The sequence below is a fragment of the Ceratotherium simum genome, chromosome 35 (genome assembly GCF_057802395.1).
Source record: "Ceratotherium simum simum isolate JZ-2026a chromosome 35, ASM5780239v1, whole genome shotgun sequence".
In the NCBI taxonomy this organism is placed as follows: Eukaryota; Metazoa; Chordata; class Mammalia; order Perissodactyla; family Rhinocerotidae; genus Ceratotherium; species Ceratotherium simum.
Genome location: NC_141934.1, coordinates 22327638 through 22346871, shown reverse-complemented (window position 1 = coordinate 22346871; position 19234 = coordinate 22327638). Strand labels below are relative to the sequence as shown.

Sequence of the window (19234 nt, the reverse complement as noted above, 5' to 3'; positions counted from 1 at the left end):
TGTAGGCCAAGGTGTAGTGGGGTCTTCCTCTCTTTTGTGCCCTCTCTCTCCCCACCCCTTTGTCTCCTTCCCTCCCTCCCTCTCTGCCTTGGCCCCCCCCCCCCCACCCCCCGCTTTCTCTTTCTTCTCTCCTTTACTTTTTATTTTGGAAAATTTCAAACATTTGTAAAAGCAGCCAGAAGTATGTAATGAATCCCCAAGTACCCATCACCCAACCTCGACAGTATCAACTCATTGCCAGTCTTGTTTCATCTAAACCCCACCCACCCTCCTGGCCCCCTGATTATTGTGATTACTTTCTCTTTTTTAAAAAAGCATGTAATGTGGAATTAAAACAGATTCTATTTCAAATTAGTGAAAGGGAACCAAACATTCTAGGCAGTGTCTTAGAGGTTGATATGGGAAAAAGCCCTGATGGCTTAATCTGACATTCCTTTTAAAGGACTAAATCAGTATTATTCTTTTAGCCACCAAGTATCTGGCAAGCCCATTGGGTGGCATTCTAACTCTCTTCCAGGGAATTCAAAATTAAATAAGGTATGGTTTCTGCTGAGGGGACTGACATGTAAACCTATCATCATCGCAATATGATAGGCACCGAGGAGAGGCATCCTTAAAATATTTTGAGCTTACAAAGGAGGAGAGCTGCTAACTGTAGGCTGGGGGGTGAGATGTCTCACAGAGCAGTGATGTGGAGGCTAGGACTTGAAGGTGGTGGGTAGGAGTTTTCCAGGTGGAGATACGTAAAAACAAGTGGGAAATCAAATGATTATTTCTTACAACTGTGCTCTGTTGGTGAAAGCATTTGGATGGAAGCTGGAAGCATTTATATCAAAGAATGGTAACTGAAATTCAGATTTTTTTTTAAAACAAGATGAAAATTTTTGCTTTTATTTAATAGCTGTGTAACCCCGTCCAGCTGTCTTGCTGGGCATGCTACTGGTCACAGAATACTAGTGGAGTGGGGGCGGGGAGTGGAGAGAGAGACACACATGCATGCACACACACACAGAATGAGAATGAATAACCAGGACAGCCCAGCACCCAGCCAGATAACTACACAAAGTCATATTCTGTTTTCAATTCACTTTCAGTCTAGCTGCCCTAAAATATATATACAAAACATGTCACTTAAAAGATCACCCCCTCTTTAACAAGTTCTAGTCACCCTTTAACAAGTCATTCTTTAAGAAGATCTAGTAATGACAAGTATAGTATCTTCAAAAGGATCATTGTCTTCAAAACTAATTCTTTTACTTCCATTTTAGCTTCTTCGAAAGTTTTAGGTCAGGGATATTCCTTATCCTTAGTGTCTTGTTGGTAGTGACAAGGGTTCTAACTCAGAGGGGCTTGGTAGGACTACACTTAGGAAGTAGTTACACACTTTGTAGGTGAGGTATCTTTAGGTTAGCTACTTGATGTTTCAGTTTTTTTTTTTTTTAACTTAACAAAATCAAATGCTTTCAAACAGGGCTCGACTCTTAATTGTAATGGAGATGATGGAAGGGGGAGAGCTATTTCACAGAATCAGCCAGCACCGGCACTTTACAGAGAAGCAAGCCAGCCAAGTAACAAAGCAGGCAAGTTAACCCCGGGTACCGATCAAACCGCCAACAGTGTTGGTTAACAAGCACAATTTCATTGGGGGGAATAAAAGAAAGCTTGAAGAAAAGCTCTATTTGATCTCTCATTGCCTGCTTTGTTATGTAATCAGAAAAGATGCCTTGACAGGAGAAATGTGAAAATGTGACCCCTTTTTTTCTTTGGGGGGGGACTGTATTCTTAAGTGGTTGTCAGTTGTTTGTCTATTATCAGATTTAAATAAACTCTGGAAGGAAGGTAATCTTACTCCTTTGCAGTCTGTAGATATTTTAGACATGCAGCTTCCAAGCACTGTTATTGGACTTTGAGATAAAATGCTGCTGATACCACCTGAAAGATTGTATGGTATAAACATATGTTCTAAGACAATTGTGTATATGATACTTTTTGCTTATGAGTCATCTTTCTCTCATCAGATTTTAATAGTATTCTGTAGTATTATTATTAAAATCCTGTAGTATTTTAATAGGTCTTTGTAATTCTGGGTTATTCCTGATTATATTCTCTCTATTTTGACATCACATTTTATTGCTTAGAGAAATGGTTTATGTCACAAACAATACTAGGAATCCAACTGGAAATAATAACCTCTTGAGGAGGTGAAAAGCTAAACCCTCAAGGCTTATTTTGAGGCCAAGCAAGCAAGGCAAAGAAAAGCAGGAAGCATAGCACAATTGGTTCTTAATAAAAAATTCTTTCAAATTTTCCATGAGCCTCAAGCATTTTTTGATGCCTCCTTTCTGGTAGGGAGGAACTAATATTTGAAATACCAAGACAATTCCATACTGAGAGTTGAAGAACAGGTAGAATTTGTTCTTTCTATTTAATCTAAAAAATTACACCTTGTATTTTTCAAATGTTAGGACTAAAGGGTGAGCTCTGATACTCTTCTGTAAAATAAAAACCCTTCAAATCCACCTGAACAGGCAACGTTTTCAACAAGTGGGATGAGCAAATTGGAACATCAGGTGGAAAAATGTAGTCAGCTGCCTTCCGTTTTTCTTGAAGGCAGAACTTGAAGTTGAGCTCTCTGGAGAGTGCCGTTCTCCCCAGAGCCAGGTGGTAGTACCTGCTGCCTGCTAGGGGAGCCCAGGCCTGCTGCAGACTGCCTTGCACAGTGTTTGCTCTGCAGTGCTTGTCACCTCAGATGAATGCAGACGGAAGCATTTCATTTTTCCCATTTCGTACAGGATTTAACTATCAGTTTATTCTGACAAAGAACTGTTTTACTGTTGTATTTTTCTTTTTGTTTAACAAAATACAGGTTGCAGTTAAACTAAGCTTAATTCATTTCTGTTTCTTGGTACACAGTCTTGCTTAATTTCTGCTTTAGAATTGAAAACTGACGATAGTCTTAATTGACTTAATTAAGGATCATTTTTTTAACGTCCTGCATTCTCTAAACCAGGGGCATTGAAGAGTTCTCTTTTCTAAGATGTGGTTGCTCCATTATGTCCTTTTCCAGATAGCTTTGGCTCTACAGCACTGTCACTTGTTAAACATCGCACATAGAGACCTCAAGCCTGAAAATCTGCTCTTCAAGGATAACTCTTTGGTGAGATGACTTGCTTTTCTGCATTTTAGTGCTGCCGATTTCAACATAGTTCAGGAATGGGTGTGTAGATATGTATGTTTTTGGAGTGCTCTGAATCCATGGTGAAGAGCTTACTTTTCCTACTTGTTCCCTTGCTAGAGGCTCAGAGAAATTGTATCATACCCTGGCATTGATAATTTTGGATGATACAGATATGTATTTGTAGGACTTAAAGTTTTGGATATTATTTGGAGGGACTTTGGGAAGGGTTATATGCTATTATATATGCCGTTATATATTACCTTGAAACTCAATAGTTGTATTTGCTGTTAACCCTGATAAGGTGTGTTTTCCTCTCCAGCCTCACCCCTTGCACCATGTCCCATCACATAAGTTGCTCTGGCTATCATGAAGCTAATGTTAAGAGGGAAGCAGCATCCTGAATTGAGGAGAGATAATGGGCCAATAGATAGAGTTAGGGGACATTTGACTGAATTCTTGATTTCAGTGCTGCCTTTATAAGTTATAAAACAAGGCTAAGTGTGAGTGTAAAAATTCCTTACTTCTGTATTACTAAGAACAATTCCTTAATATGAACCATTGTCGCCAGACCTGAGGATGTGCTACTGATTGGCTCAGGTCTCAGCCAGTAACTCATGAGAGTGCAAGGTAACATGTCTTGCTTTTGGATTTTCCTTTAATGTTTACTGAGAACTCTGGAGCAATGACTCCCATTTGTTTTATTTCAGGATGCCCCAGTGAAGTTGTGTGACTTTGGATTTGCCAAAATTGACCAAGGTGACTTGATGACACCCCAGTTCACCCCTTACTATGTAGCACCTCAGGTAAGCATGTGCTGTTTCTGCCATAAGATGTATCATTAAGCTGCCTGTAGATTCTTGTTTCTTTTGTTCTACAGCACAAGTAGGCGTGTATTACAAATGGGAGGGGGAGAACTCAGCTTCAGAAACCAACAAGCTGCTTAATTTGGGGTAGGCATTTTATTCTTTTAAAATCAACTTTATTGAGGTATGATTTGTATACAATAAAATACTCCTACTTTAAGTGTAGTTTGATGAGATACTCCTGCATGATCACCACCACAATCAAGATAGAAAACACTTCCATCACTTTAAAAGCTGTCTTGTGCACCTTTGCAGTCAGTCTCCTCCCAACTTAACCCCTAGCCTCGGGCAACGCACTGATCTGCTTTCTGTCATTATTGGTTAGTTTTGCCTGTATAAAATTTCATAAGAATGGAATTCCTGTAGCTTTTGTGTTTCACTTCTTTTGCTTAGCGTGTTTTTAAAATTCATCCATGTGGCTGCATGTATCAGTAGTTAGTTCCTTTTTATTGCTAAGTAGTATTCTATCGTATGACTAAGCCATGTTTGTTTATCCATTCACTGACTGATGACCATTTTGGGTTGTTTCCCATTCTTGGCTGTTAATGAATAAAGCTGCTAGGAACATTCATTTACAAGTTTTGGGGGACATATTCTTCCCCTCTTACATAATATCTTTTTCCAAAATGGTTGTACCATTTTACTTATGCACCAGTAAAGTATAAGAGTTCCAGTTGCTTTGTGTTCTTAGCACCAACTCACGTTTGTTAGTATTTATAATCTTAGTCATTCTGGTAGGTACGTAGTGTTATTTCATTATGGATTTAATTATAGCATTTTCCTGATAGCTACTGTTGTTGAGTATTTTTTCATGTGTTTTTTGGCTATTCTGTTGTGAAATATGGGTACAACATTCTGTTGTGAACTATGGATACAAATATTTTGTCCTTTTTTTGTGTTGGTTTTGTAATTGAGGTATGAGAATTTTTTATTGTATTCTGGATACGAGTTCTTTGTCATATATATGTATTAATTTTTTACTGCTTTCTGTAACAAATTGCCACAAACTTATTGGCTTAAAACAACATGCATTTATTACCTTACAGTTTTGGAGGTCAGAAGTCTGAAATGGTTCAAGGTGTCAGCAAGACTGTGTTCCTTTTGGAAGCTCTAGGGAAGAATCCATTTCTTTGCCTTTTCCCGCTTCTAGTGGCTGCTCACATTCTTTGGCTTGTCGCATCTTCCATTTTCGAAGCCAGCAGTGTAGCTTCTTCCAATCTCTCTTTCTAACTCTGACGCTCTTGCCTCCCTCTTATAAAGACCCTTGCGATTACATTGGATCCACTTGGATAATCCAAGATAAACCCCATTTCAAGATCCTTAGTTTAATCAAATCTGCAAAGTCTCTTTGACGGGGTCCAGGGATTAGGACATGAACATTTTTGGGAGGCCATTATTCTGCCTACCACATATGCATTATGAATATTTCTCTTAGTCTGTGGCTTGCTTTTCAATTTTCTTAATGGTCTTTTCAATAGCAGAAGTTTTTAATTTTGGTTGAATCTGAGTCACCAATTTTTTTTTTGATGGTTAGGCTTTTTGTTCCTGTCTAAGAGGTCTTTCCATACCCATGGACATGAAGATTTTCTCATGTTTTCTTATTAAAGGTTATAGTTTTAGCTTTAACATTGCAGACTGTGATCCATTTGAGTTATTTTTTTGTGTATATGTAACAATCAGGGTCAAGTTTCTTTCTTTTTTTTTCTTTTTGGATGTCAGGTTGTTTCCACATCATTTGCCGAAAGACTATCCTGGCATCATTGAATTACCTTGCAGTTTTGTTGAAAATCAATTGACTATATATGTGTTGGTCTATTCTAGATTCTATTCTGTTTATTTGATATATATGTCTATCCTTACGGCAATATCATCTGGATTACTGTAGCTTTATATTAAGTCTTGACCTTAGGTAGTGTAATAAGTCCTTCAAATTTATTTTTTTTCCAAATTGTTTTGACTATTCTGGATCCTTTGCATTTCTCCATAGTTTAGAATTCACTTCTCTATAACAGAAAAACCTCTTGGGATTTGATTTGGATTGTGTTTGATCTATAGATGAATTTGGAGAGAACTGACATCTTAATATAAAATCTTCCGATCAATGAAAATGGTATTTCTCTCTATTTATTTAGGTCTTTTTCTTAGAAATGTTCATATTTCTTAGTGTATAGGTCTTATACAGATTTTCTTAAATTTATTCCTATATTTTATGTTTTTAGATGCTATTGGAAATATTTTAAACAATTTCATTTTCCAATTGTTTCTTGCTAGTTTATAGAAATACAAATGATTTTTGATCCCTTGTATGCTGGGATTTTACTAAATTCATTTATTAATTCCAGTAGATTTTTTGTAGATTTGTTAAAATTTTCTACATACAAGATCATGTCATCTGTTAATACAGTTTTACCTTGTTCTTTCCAGTATGTTTGCCTTTTATTTCTTTTTTTTTTAAATTATTTATTTATTTATTTATTTAATTTTCCCCCAAAGGCCCAGTAGATAGTTGTACGTCATAGCTGCATGTCCTTCTAGTTGCTGTATGTGGGACGTGGCCTCAGCATGGCCGGAGAAGCAGTGAGTCGGTACGCGCCCGGGATCCGAACCCCGGGCCGCCAGCAGCGGAGCGCACGAACTTAACCACGAAGCCATGGGGCTGGCCCTTGCTTTTATTTCTTTTCCGTGCTTTATTGTACTGGGTGGGACCACCAGTTGAATATGATGAGAGCAGACATCCTTGCCTTGATTTTGATGTTATAGAAAAAATGTTCAATCTTTAACCATTAAGTATGATATTACTATTATGTTTTTTGTAGCTGTCCCTTATCAGTTTGAGGACGCTTCTTTCTATTTCTAGTTTACTGAAAGAGAATATGTTAAAATTTTGTCCAATGCTTTCCCTGCATCTATTGAGCTGATGATATATTTTTTCTTCTTTATTTTGTTAATATGATGAATTAATTGATTTTCAAATGTTATACCAATCTTACATCCCTGGGATAAACCTCGCTTAGCCATGATATATTATCTTCTTGCCTGATTTGATTTGCTAATATTTTGTTAAGGATTTCTGTGTCTTTTAACAAAAGGGATATTGGTCCATAATCTTTTCTTGTAATGTCTTTGCCTAGTTTCAGGCTATCAGGGTAATGCTAGCCTTATACAATTAGTTGGGAAGTGTGTCCTCCTCCTTTATTTTCTGAAACAGTTTATGTAAGATTGGTATTTGGGAGTTTCTACTGTGGAAAGATTTTTTTTTTAACAGTTTTATTTATTTATTTATTTATTTATTTTGTGAGGGAGATCAGCCCTGAGCTAACATCCACGCTAATCCTCCTCTTTTTGCTGAGGAAGACTGGCTCTGAGCTAACATCTATTGCCAATCCTCCTCCTTTTTTTTTTCCCCCAAAGCTCCAGTAGATAGTTGTATGTCATAGTTGCACATCCTTCTAGTTGCTGTATGTGGGACGCGGCCTCAGCATGGCCGGATAAGCGGTGCGTTGGTGTGCGCCCGGGATCCGAACCCAGGCCGCCAGTAGAGGAGCGCGCCCACTTAACTGCTAAGCCACGGGGCCAGCCCATGTGGAAAGATTTTTAATGATGTAATCAATTTAAAAAATAGATATAGATCTATTGAGTTTTTGTATTTCTTCTTGAGCCAGTTTTAGTAATTTGTGTCTTTCAAGAAATTTGACTGTTGTTGAATTTATTGGTATAAAATTATGATAATCTCTTACTAACCTTTTAAATATCTTTAGGATCTGTAGAGAGGGAGGTGAATAGTATTTATGTCTGGAAGTGGGCTTGCTGCTTTTGCTGTTAGCCCTTTAGTTGTGGGGGTAGGGGATTCAATCAGTCTACTCAGGAGTTGAGCTGAGTTTGAGTTTTGTTGTTGCTGTAGTTATCTTCAGTGCACCACCAGCTTGGGACTCTTCTCTTGTTACCTTGTGTTTAGGGTGGGGGCTGGGGTGCTACAGGGTTTTTTTTTTTTTTAATGTTCCTTTTCCACCTTCAGCTTTGGCCTTGCCTATGCACATGTGCCTCAGAGGGGCTCTCGCTTCACAGTCTCTCCTCCCTTAGCAGTAGACTCCTGTTACTTATTACTTGGTGCTTGCTAGCCTGGTGGGGGTGACAGGAGCGAGGAGTGGGGAGGTATCTTTTTCTGAACCAGCCTCAGTCTTGGGCAGGTCATGTCTTCTTGAGTCTCGTGAGCATCTGGTGGAAGTCCACGCAGAAGACCCCGTGAGTGGGTGCAAACTCTCCTTGTTTCTACGGCTCCTAGGGGGTCTGCTAGCCCCTCAAGCTAGCCCACACTTTGCCTTTAGCAATTTGTTAAAAATTTAGCTGGATTCCTTTTACGCATATGGCATGCTACAGTGCTTCCTCCTGGGCTCTGTCACAGGTGAGCCAATCTTCACATCTTGTCCCTTCTTGGAAGGGACTTTTTTTTTTAGATTGTAGAATACTCATTGTCATGAGACCTCTGGTCTCTGATGGGCTTAAGAATAGGGATGATTTTTTTAGTTTATCTGGCTTTTCCTTGCTATTGGGGGTTGGGTAGAGTGACACTCTCCAGCTTTCTACATTCTGGACAGAAACAGAAGTCCCAGCAATTTGATTATGGTGTGGGTAGGTGTTTGTTGTTCTTTCTCAGGGTTTGTTGAGTTCCTTGGATCTGTCAGTTTATAGTATTTATCAATTTAGGAAATATTTCACACATTTCTTCGAGTATTTTTCTGCCCATCCTCTCTCTCCCTTTTTTCTGAGACTCTAATTACATGTATGTTAGATCATACACAGGACACTGAGGTTCCAATATTTTTTTTTTCCCATCTTTTTTTTCTATCTGTGCTTCACTTTGGCTAGGTTCTATTGCTAGGTTTTCGATTTCACTACTCTTTTCTTCTGCATTGTTTAATCTGTGAATTTCTTCATTTCAGATTTATATCATCTGTTTCTCTTCTCATTTTGTTCATGTTCACCTTTATGTACCTCAATATATTTAATAACTTATTTAAATTCCCCCCAAAGCCCCAGTAGATAGTTGTATGTCATAGCTGCACATCCTTCTGGTTGCTGTATGTGGGACGAGGCCTCAGCATGGCCGGAGAAGCAGTGCGTCAGTGTGTGCCCGGGATTCGAACCTGGGCCGCCAGCAGCGGAGCGCGCGCACTTAACCGCTAAGCCACGGGGCTGGCCCGAGTCTTGCTCTACTGTATGCAGCTTACTATTTAGCCAAAGACTCAAAGGGATCCTTATGCAGATTTTTGTGTAGTTTTTCCACAGTTGGTACTCTGCTCCACAAATTTTAGCCACATTGCTGAACTCTGTGAGCCCCTATGCCCTGTTTAGATTCTCTTTCCCTGCACTGCATTCCAGAAAGTGCCTCTTAGCAGATCATAGGGCTTAGCACATTTGCTTGCTATCTCTCAGGGTTCACTGACCTGTATTGCCTATTGTTCAGTGTCAGAAAACAGCTATTTCTTATATTTTGCCCAATATTCTAGTTGTATATGGTGGGAACGCCAAGTTGTACTTGTTAATCTATCATGGCTGGAGTGTCATCTGTTTTTTATATAGCTGGTGTTTATTCTTTTCAAGACTTGTTTTATAAAGGAAGCCATCTTTTTTTAAAGAGGCTATTTTATTGAGATATAATTGATACATGATAAACTATACCTATTTAAATTGCACAATTTGTAAGTTTTGACATATATATTTATACATACTCATTAAACCATCATACAAAGTAGTGAACATATCCATCACCGCCAAAAGTTGTATCAGGCCCGTTGGTAATCCTTCCCTGCCCCTCTCTTTGTCCCCTCATTCCCAGACAACCACTGATCTGCTTCCTGTCATTATAGATGAGTTTGTATTTTCTGTAGATTTAGATATAAAGTAGCATATCATACAGTATTTTCTTTTTGGGGGATTTTCTTTCACTCAGTATAATTACTTTAAGATTTATCCACGTTGTTGCATGTATCAATAGTTCTTTTGTTTCTTTCTTTTTTTTTTTTTTTGTGAGGAAGATCAGCCCTGAGCTAACATCCATGCTAATCCTCCTCTTTTTTTTTTTTTTTTAAAGATTTTATTTATTTATTTTTCCCCCCAAAGCCCCAGTAGATAGTTGTATGTCATAGCTGCACATCCTTCTAGTTGCTGTATGTGGAACTCGGCCTCAGGATGGACAGAGAAGTGGTGCCTCGGTGCACGCCCAGGATCCGAACCCCGGGCCACCAGCATCGGAGCGCGCACACTTAACCACCAAGCCACGGGGCCGGCCCTTATCCTCCTCTTTTTGCTGAGGAAGACTGGCGCTAACATCTATTGCCAACTCTCCTTCCCCTCCCCCACCAAAGTCCCAGTAGATAGTTGTATGTCATAGTTGCACATCCTTCTAGTTGCTGTATGTGGGACGCGGCCTCAGCATGGCCGGAGAAGCGGTGCGTTGGTGCGCACCCGGGATCCGAACCCCCGGATTGAGCCGCCAGTAGTGGAGCACGTGCACTTAACCGCTAAGCCACGGGGCCGGCACAGTTCTTCTGTTTCTTATTGCTGAGAAGCATTTATTTATGTGGGTATACCATGGTTTGTTTACCCATTCATCTATTGATGGACATTTGGGTTGTTTTCAGTTTTTGGCTATCACAAATAAAGCTTTTATAAATGCTTGTGTACCATTTTTTATATGACATTTATTTCCTTTTCTCTTGGGTAAATACCTAGAAGTGGAATTGCTAGATATATGGTAGATATATTTAACTTATTTAGAAACTGCCAAATTGTTTTCCAAAGTGGTTATACAATTTTACATTCCCATCAGCAGTGTTTGAAAATTTCAGGTCCTCCACGTTCTCACCAGAATTTGGTATGGATAGTCTTTTAAATTTTAGGCATTTTAGTGGGTATGTAGTAGTATTTCATTGTGGTTTTAATTAGCATTTCTCTACTGACTAATAATGTTGAGCATCTTTTCATGGCGCTTCTTTGCCTTTTGTATATTTTCTTTGGTGAAGTCTGTTCACATCTTTTCCCTGTTTTTTAAATTGGGTTGTTTGTTTTCTTATTGCTGAATCTGAGAGTTCTTTATATATTTTGGATATAAGTCCTTTATCAGATATATGCTTTGGAAAGATTTTCTTCCAATGTGTGGCTTATCTTTTTATTCTCTTAACAGTGTCTCTTGAGGAGCAGAAGATTTTATTTTATTTTATTTTATTTTTTGGTGAGGAAGATTGGCCCTAAGCTAACATCTGTTGCCAATCTTCTTCTTTTTGCTTGAGGAATACTGTCCCTGAGCTAACATCTATGGCAATCCTCCTCTATTTTGTATGTGGGACACCGCCACAGCATGGCTTGACGAGTGGTATGTAGGTCCACACCTGGGATCTGAACCCACGATCCCGGGCCGCCAAAGCGGACTGCATGAACTTAACCACTACACCACTGGGCTGGCCCCAGAAGATTTTATTTTGGTGAAGGCCAATTTATCAATTAAAAAAAATTTTTTATGGACTCCGCTTTTGGTTTCCTGTGTAAGAAATCTTTGTCTAACCCAAGATCACAAAGATTTTCTCCTACCAGTTTTATAATTTTAGGTTTTACATTTAGGTCTATGATCCATTTTGAGTTAATTTTTGTATAATATGTAAGGTATGGATCCAAAGTTCATTTTTTAGAGTTTGGATATCCAGTTGTTCAAGCACCGTTTGTTGAAAAGGCTGTCTTTTCTCCACCACATTGCTTTTGAGCCTTTGTCAAAAATCAGTTAAATGTATATATGTGGGTATATTTTTGGATTTACTATTCTGTTCCATTGATCTCCTTGTCTGTCTTTACACCAATACCATAGTGTCTTGATTATTGTAGCTTTTTAATAATTCTTGAAATAAGGTAGTGTTAGCTGTCCAATTTTGTTCTTCTTTTTCATAGGTGTTTTGGCTATTCAAATTTCTTTGCATTTCCATATGTACTTTAGAATCAGCTGTTGATTTCTACAAAAAAGCCTGCTTGGATTTTGTGTAGGGTTGTTTTAGAGGTGTGGTTCCATATGAGAGCATTGACATCTTAACAATATTGAGCCTTCCGAAACATAAGCAAGCTGTATTGGCTCATTTATTTTTGTCTTTAGTTTTGTTCAGCTATATTTTGTAGTTTTCAGTGTACAGGTCTTTCATGTCTTTTGTTAGATTTATCCTTAATATTTTTTATGCTGTCATAAATGGTAGTTTCTTTTCACTTTATTCTTTTTGTGTAAAAACACTCTGTGGTGGCCACAGCTGGAGCCTGGTGCTCTGCACAGAGACTCTGGTGTTGGTCTTTACAAGATGGCCAATGAATTTCTGATAGGGAGACTTGGTGAACACAGTCTCTTTTCAGAGGTTGAGGATAAGATAGCTGTAGATCTTGGAGATGGCCTCAGAGGTGGCCTTGGCAAAGTCGCCCAAGATGGCAGTGCAGCCCCTGGCCAACGTGTAGCAGTTGTCATTACCTGCCATGAGCAGCTTCATGGGCACCGGGGCCAAGACAATAGCACTAGGTCTGGGTGAGAGGATGAAGCATACCAGCAGAGTGGCGGCACCCTATCACCTTGCAAGGAACTGTGTGGGGTTTGCCAGTCTTGTTCCCCCAGAAGTCCCACTGCACAGGACAATGGAGAGCTTGACCAGGATGCTGGCCCCATGGATGGCAGTGGTTACCTCCTTGGAGCACTTAGCACCCAGACTGACATGACTGTTCGAGTCCCCAGTGGCAAGAAGGACCTTGAACCTGATCCGCTGGCCAGCACTGTTCTGCTGTTACACAGGCATTAAGGGACGTCTCCAGAAAAATGTTAGTGATCTGAGATGTCTCGATGGACAGGAAGAAGAGCTAAATCTCCTCTAGGGACTTGATCTTCATGTCCTTGATCTGGGCAAACACTGATAAATTGCTGGTTGTAAGAGGGGAAAAAAGGGTTTTGAAAGTGTGTTTATGTGGAGTTTTTTTCATTGTTGACTGCCAGTGTCTATCCTCTTCAGCCTTCCAGCAGTCTGTCTCAAGTTGCAGGTCACTGGTATAATTTTCAGTAAATTATCCCCTGTGGTCTGACTCTGACAGGTACTAGAGGCACAGAGGAGGCATCAGAAGGAGAAATCTGGCATCATACCTACCTCGCCAACACCCTACACCTATAACAAGGTAAGGAGGAGATACTTACCATCACCCCTCAGGTAGAGCCCCTCTTCTAGGAGGGGTTTGTGGTCCTCTGGGTATATGGCCAATTCCATTCTTAAGCCCTTAACATTCCTGCCCAAAAGGCTGGAAGTAGCCACACATGCAGAAGAGTATTTGGAATTCAAGTTTTTGTCTGATGAAGTATGACATGAGGTTCTTACCAATTTAGGTTTCGCAGCAAGAACCAAGGGCTATGGTCACTTGTAGGTTATTTATTTGGCTACCTGTACAGTCCAGTGACCACAATTAAAAGATGTGGTTGTCTTGCTTTTTGGAGGTAGAGGCTATTTCTGAGAACATCCCATGGCCAGTTATGGTACCATTCTTTCTTACCCCATAAAATATCCAACTTAGAACAGTGTCTAGTACACATAGTAAGTGCTCCTAAGTGTTACCTGATACTATCACAGTTCTTAATATGTAATCTACACATCAAGCATCTCTGTTCTAAAGCACAGAGGTTTAGAGCCTCTTCCTGGAGGTCCTAGAGTTGCCAAGTAGATCTGAAAAAAATGATGCTGCTTGGGGACTCAAGCCTGGATATAGATGACAGAGAGGGAGCTGAGGATGATAAAAAGGCAGTAGGTGGCTCTTCCTGGGTCCCACACTTTAGAGGGCCCCACATATTCCTAACACACATGCATACATATCAAAGAACACACAGGCTCCTCTGCCCCTCAGGACCGTGCACTTGGTACTGGCACAGCGTGACCAGAACTGTAAACATCTACCTTCATGATTAACGCTGTTCAGTCCCCAAGTAATCACTGCTCCACACCTTCTTGCCCTACAAACTCAAAACTATAGGCAGCTGTGCCCTTATGTGGTAAAGGGTTGAGGGCTGTGCTGATTACAGTATCAGAGTCAGAAACTACTCCTTGCTTCCCACTGCAGGCAGGAATTGAGTGCTAGAAGCTCTTAGATAACAGATTAACTTACTCGCTAAAATCTCCTCAGCATGAATGCAGTGGGTTCTTGTATGATATATTATTTCCCAGTACTATTTTTTTCTTCTCTTCCTGTTCCATTTTGTGAATCTAGTGGTACTCATGAATTAGCATGGCATTCATAAAAATTAAATACTGCAGATAAGTAACATGTTGAAATAGTAAATAGTTCATGTTACTTTTGAATGTGTATATATGGTGGTCTAGATATAATCTTTATATTGGCAACTAAATAAAAACTGAATGCTACATTTGCAGATAATTTTTTATTTTTTTGGCTGGGGAAGATTTGCCCCGAGCTAACATTTGTTGCCAGTCTTCCTCTTTTTGCTTGAGGAAGGTTTGCCCTGAGCTAACATCTGTTGCCAATATTCCTCTTATTTTGTATGTGGGTCGCCGCCACAGCATGGCTGATGAGTGGTGTAGGTATGTGCCTGGGATCCAAAACTGGGCCGCTGAAGCAGAGCACACCCAATTTAACCACCAGGCCACTGGGCCGGCCCCTGCAAATAATTTTTTAAATTAAAATATATAATAAGATGTAATTAAATTTTCAAAAATTAAATAAATACGTCAACCTTAATTGAAAAAAAAAGAGGCAGTAGGCTGGGAGACTTGCTCTGGCTTCACCACTATTTGGCTGCGTGACGTTGGTTAGGTCACTTGGTTTCACTCTTGACAGATGACCTTACAGGTGATAAGATCTCTGTAATATCAGTTTCCTCGTGTAGAGTGAGAGATTTGAACTATCTTTAAGACTCCTTTTCACCTCTATAATTTAATAATTATGTTCTACTGCATGGGTCATGTCATCTACAAATATCTATTAGTATGATGGCAAAACATGGGTGAGAGTACCTGAGACACACCATCTTCCAGGTTTCTCTCAGAGCAGAGCACACAGCTATGGTGTGAGGAAGAGTGTGTGGACACAGTGGCAGGTTCCCTGGGCCACCCTTTTCAGGCAGACACTGCTTTTGTCCTGCAATTCAAGAAAGGCTTGAATTGAAGCCTCTGAGGACCCAGTTTCCAGGGCAGGTGGAGCTGCATTTAACTAAAATAGGAGTCCTTTATTAATAATCATGTCTGTCTTTATTAATAGTCATGCTGTGACTACAGGCCACAGAGTCACCTTTATACCTACAGATATTGTAGTTGGTGGCAGTTTTCTTTCTTTCAGAATATCTCCCCCAAGAATAGTGTTCGGTCTTGCAAATGGGCACAGTGAGTCCTTTGTGGCCAAAGCAATGCTTTTAGACCTCTTCTTCCCTCCACTGCCTCTCTGATCTGTGTCAAATTGCTTTGGGCTTTACGAAATAACTTGTGCTATATTATGGGGTCAGCCTGCCTGTGTCTTAGCTGCTTTATTCCTGCACTCTCAACCCAGCCCAGGTTGACAGAGTACATGTTTTACAACCAGTAGGCTTATATCTATTACTTCTCTGACTGGGGACAAAGTATCCTACACCTGTACCCAAGGATCAGATAGCAGCTTGGGCCTAAGCAGTGAAAATAAAAATGACTCTTTATTTTACCCCAGACTGGCTTGTATGCTGGTGTATATATATGTAGTGTTGGTGGCATATAAAAAATATGGAGAGAAAAGTTAGTTCTCTTAAGACTTACTCAAACTTTTCGGGTCTCTGTTAAGTGATTCTTGGAGATATCAGCCTGTGTATGTCAGGGCCTATTTCTGGGCTGGTCCTTGGGGGCTTTATTTTGGGACTGTGCCTCGGCTATGAGTGACCATTTTCTTTTTGCTTTCAGAGCTGTGACTTGTGGTCCCTAGGGGTGATTATCTACGTGATGTTGTGTGGATACCCTCCTTTTTACTCCAAACACCACAGTCGGACTATCCCAAAGGATATGCGGAGAAAGATCATGACAGGCAGTTTTGAGTTCCCAGAGGAAGAGTGGAGCCAGATCTCAGAGATGGCCAAAGATGTTGTGAGAAAGTGAGTCCCTGGGCTGCTGGGCGGGGAGGCCAAGGAGGCCTTAAGGTGGTGGAGCACAAGGGTGTGTTGGGTAGAGAAAAGTCATTTGTTTCTCAGGCATGCTCCTTCCCATTTTAGCATCACAGAAATCTTATCCCTGGAGCCTGAGATGAGACTTCTCAGTGTCCACACCTTGGCGAAAATGGAGCTTTGCTTCCTCCTGTTGCATTCCTAGAATTTGTTCCCAGGGTTGTGAACCCAGGTTCCTCGGTAGCCAGTGACTCTGTGAGCATTAATTCAGGACCTTAAATGGTAAATCCCCCAGTGTGCCCTTCTGGCATGTAAGCCAGTCATCTGGGACGGACATGACACCAGGAACTGAAGTGAGGTACTAAGACGACGACGACTCTTTCGGCTTTTCATCTCTTGGCTGCTGTGGGAGTATATGATTGATTGTGTAGGGTCTGGACTCCGCTCCTCAGCCTTCCCACTGCTAGGTGGTTGCTCTGACATGTATTAAGATGGGAAGATGTAGAAGAATTAGGGCTAGTGAGTTGATGAGGGAGAGCTGACATTCAGAGTCCTTTGGTAGCTGGAGGACTAGGTAAGAAGTCAGACCTAAATCTGAGGTGTATTTGTTTTTCCCGCTCTCCTGTGGGAGGCTCAGCTGCCTGGGACTTGGGCGCTGTTCTGATATTCCTACTGCTTGGTCTTCACTGAGCAGTTTCTCCTTTTTTGGTTTCAGTTTCTTCATCTGTATGCAATGAAGATAAGCATTAACTGGGAACTGTCTCCTGACAGTACAGCTGTTTCTCTATGGGGATCACTCCCTTTCAAAAGTGAGCTTGTCCTGTTGGTTAGGGGCCTATGTATATATATATAAAGAAGGACTAGTTTCTAAAATAAACAAGTAAAAGTTTTTTTATGAGAGCAGAGGTAATGATTAAATCATCCTCTGTCTTCCCATGCTATCTGCATGCTGTATTCTCAGCTATTTAACCAAAACATCAGTATCCTCCAAGTGGTTCTCTATCAGTTCTATAGAATAGATTTCCTGTCCCTAGAGCAACATTGATTACCTTTTTTCAGCTTTGGGATTCTTTTCCAAATAATCTTTTCTTTAGAATCTGAAGCTGTTTTTTCAGAATGATCCAGAAGGTTGCAGAGAACCTGAAAGAGCAAGTAGGCATGTTGTCCTGACTCTGACATTTGGAATAGGAGGATATGTGGTTGGAAGGAGGTGCTGTAAAAAGCCCTGGGAACGTGCTGAGGTGAGCTAGGGATTGTGTCAGTATGAATGGACAAGAGGTAAAGAAGTATGATCAAAGAGCAGCAGGACAGAGCAATACATTAGGCTTGGAAAGAAGTGCCATCCCCTTCTCAGAGACTCTAGAGTTTTAGCTTTTGAATGTCTTTAGAATAAAGGGTTCATGTCCTGCTATATGGTGACACATCTAAGAGTTTTATCCCAAGTAGTAATCGGATTTTCAGAACCGCATGACCCCTCAACTAATTTTGCAGCCATTATCAGCCAAAAGAGCACTTTGAGTCCCTTTTGGAAATTAGAGCCCACTGTCCTAGAAACATCACTATAGAGGTTCAAAGTCTCAGGAACTATAAGTCATATGTAGGATTACCTCATTGAACCTAGAACTCAGTCTGAAGTATCACTGGATCAAGCCTTTTACTACCATTTTTATCTCACTGTCTGGTACAGAAAGGACCGCCCAGGGACACAGTGCCCTCACAACTAGTGGTTAGGGATTTGAACCCCACCCCTGCCCTGCAGATGGAAAGTCTAGGTTTGTAGGCATTGGTAGAAAGTCAGAAGCTGGAGCTGGTTAGAGCCAGACCAGACCAGAACTTCCTGGCCTTCTGGCAGCCCTGTTGGCCTTTTCTCCACAGGCTCTTGAAGGTCAAACCAGAGGAAAGACTCACCATCGAGGGAGTGTTGGACCACCCCTGGCTCAACTCCACCGAGGCCCTGGATAATGTGCTACCCTCTGCTCAACTGATGATGGATAAGGTTTTGAATGATGCTTATTTTGTTGGCTGAAAAGGCATGTGTTGAGAAGGCATGCTGGGGCTCAACTCAGTGAGGGGTTAAAGGCAAAACAATGCAGAACACTCAGTCTTTCCCAGAGAAACATCTCTGGTTTCCTGAAAATCAGGATTGGAAATAAAGTGTTTCTTTCTGTAAAAGAGCAGATCAAGGTCTAGTAAATATACACTAAGGAAACACTCAAAGGAATATCCTCCATATTTGTGCTTTGGGGTTGGGGGCACAGAGCAGTATAGGAAATCCTCCCTTCCCCCAAGGGGTTTAAACAAGACTCGTTTGAAAGACCAATAAACACGGAACAAAGAGGGAACATTTCAGACATGAGAGCTTTGCATGCTAAATTTTCTGTGAATGCTATGGGAATTCAGAAAAAGAGAACATCCCTGAAGGGCTGTAATTAGGGAAGGGTTCTTGAAGAGCAGGCAACCCCCCTCACATTTATTAACTATTGTGTGGCAGTTTCTGAGCTCTTTCACATGTTTGGCCATGAGCTGGCCTTCACGAATTTTAGTAGACAGTTTAAATGCCCAAGTGTGGTGAACAACATGAGCAAAATATTAGAAGCTAAAGTGCATCACTGGGAAAAACAGCCTGGCTTCATTAATGGGAAGTTGGTGAGATAGGTGTGGCAGGGCCAGGCTTTGAAAGTAGAGAGAGGGGTTTAAGTCTTAGTAGGATGTAACTGAGAGGCCATTGTAGATTTTTGATAAGAGATTTGCCACAGGGAAGGTATTTAGGGATGGTCAGCCAGACTTGCAGACTTGCCAACCTCAGACTTCTACAGTAACCTAGAAGCTAAGGGGTGGCTCTGGGAGCAGAGAAGTAGAGATGAATAAATAGGCTCAATATTTTTGAAGACAAATTTCTACAATTTTTGGTGACTTGCTAGATATAAGGGGACAGTGGGTGGCATATGTGGTGATACCATTGACAAATAGAGGGAAATCAGGAACGAGACTGGTTTGGGTAAAGGGACATCTCTTAGGTTTTAGATACTGTTGAAGGTGGCAGATGGACATTCAAATGGA

The 19234-nt window shown here is 40.6% G+C and overlaps 1 protein-coding gene and 1 pseudogene across 3 annotated transcripts in view; one reads left to right on the top strand and one right to left on the bottom strand.

Moving 5' to 3' along the window:
• The window catches only part of MAPKAPK5 (MAPK activated protein kinase 5), a 39819-nt gene that overhangs the window by 14878 nt on the left and 5707 nt on the right, over positions 1-19234 (top strand). For all 3 annotated transcript variants that reach the window (XM_014787104.2, XM_004429972.3, XM_087424208.1), the window contains 6 exons: positions 1472-1580; positions 3068-3157; positions 3886-3981; positions 13147-13227; positions 15978-16165; positions 18050-18170. In XM_014787104.2, coding sequence (XP_014642590.1) covers positions 1472-1580; positions 3068-3157; positions 3886-3981; positions 13147-13227; positions 15978-16165; positions 18050-18170 — 685 coding nt within the window. The remainder of the gene's footprint in view (positions 1-1471; positions 1581-3067; positions 3158-3885; positions 3982-13146; positions 13228-15977; positions 16166-18049; positions 18171-19234) is intronic.
• On the bottom strand, positions 12283-13117 carry LOC106801744 (small ribosomal subunit protein uS5 pseudogene; annotated as a pseudogene).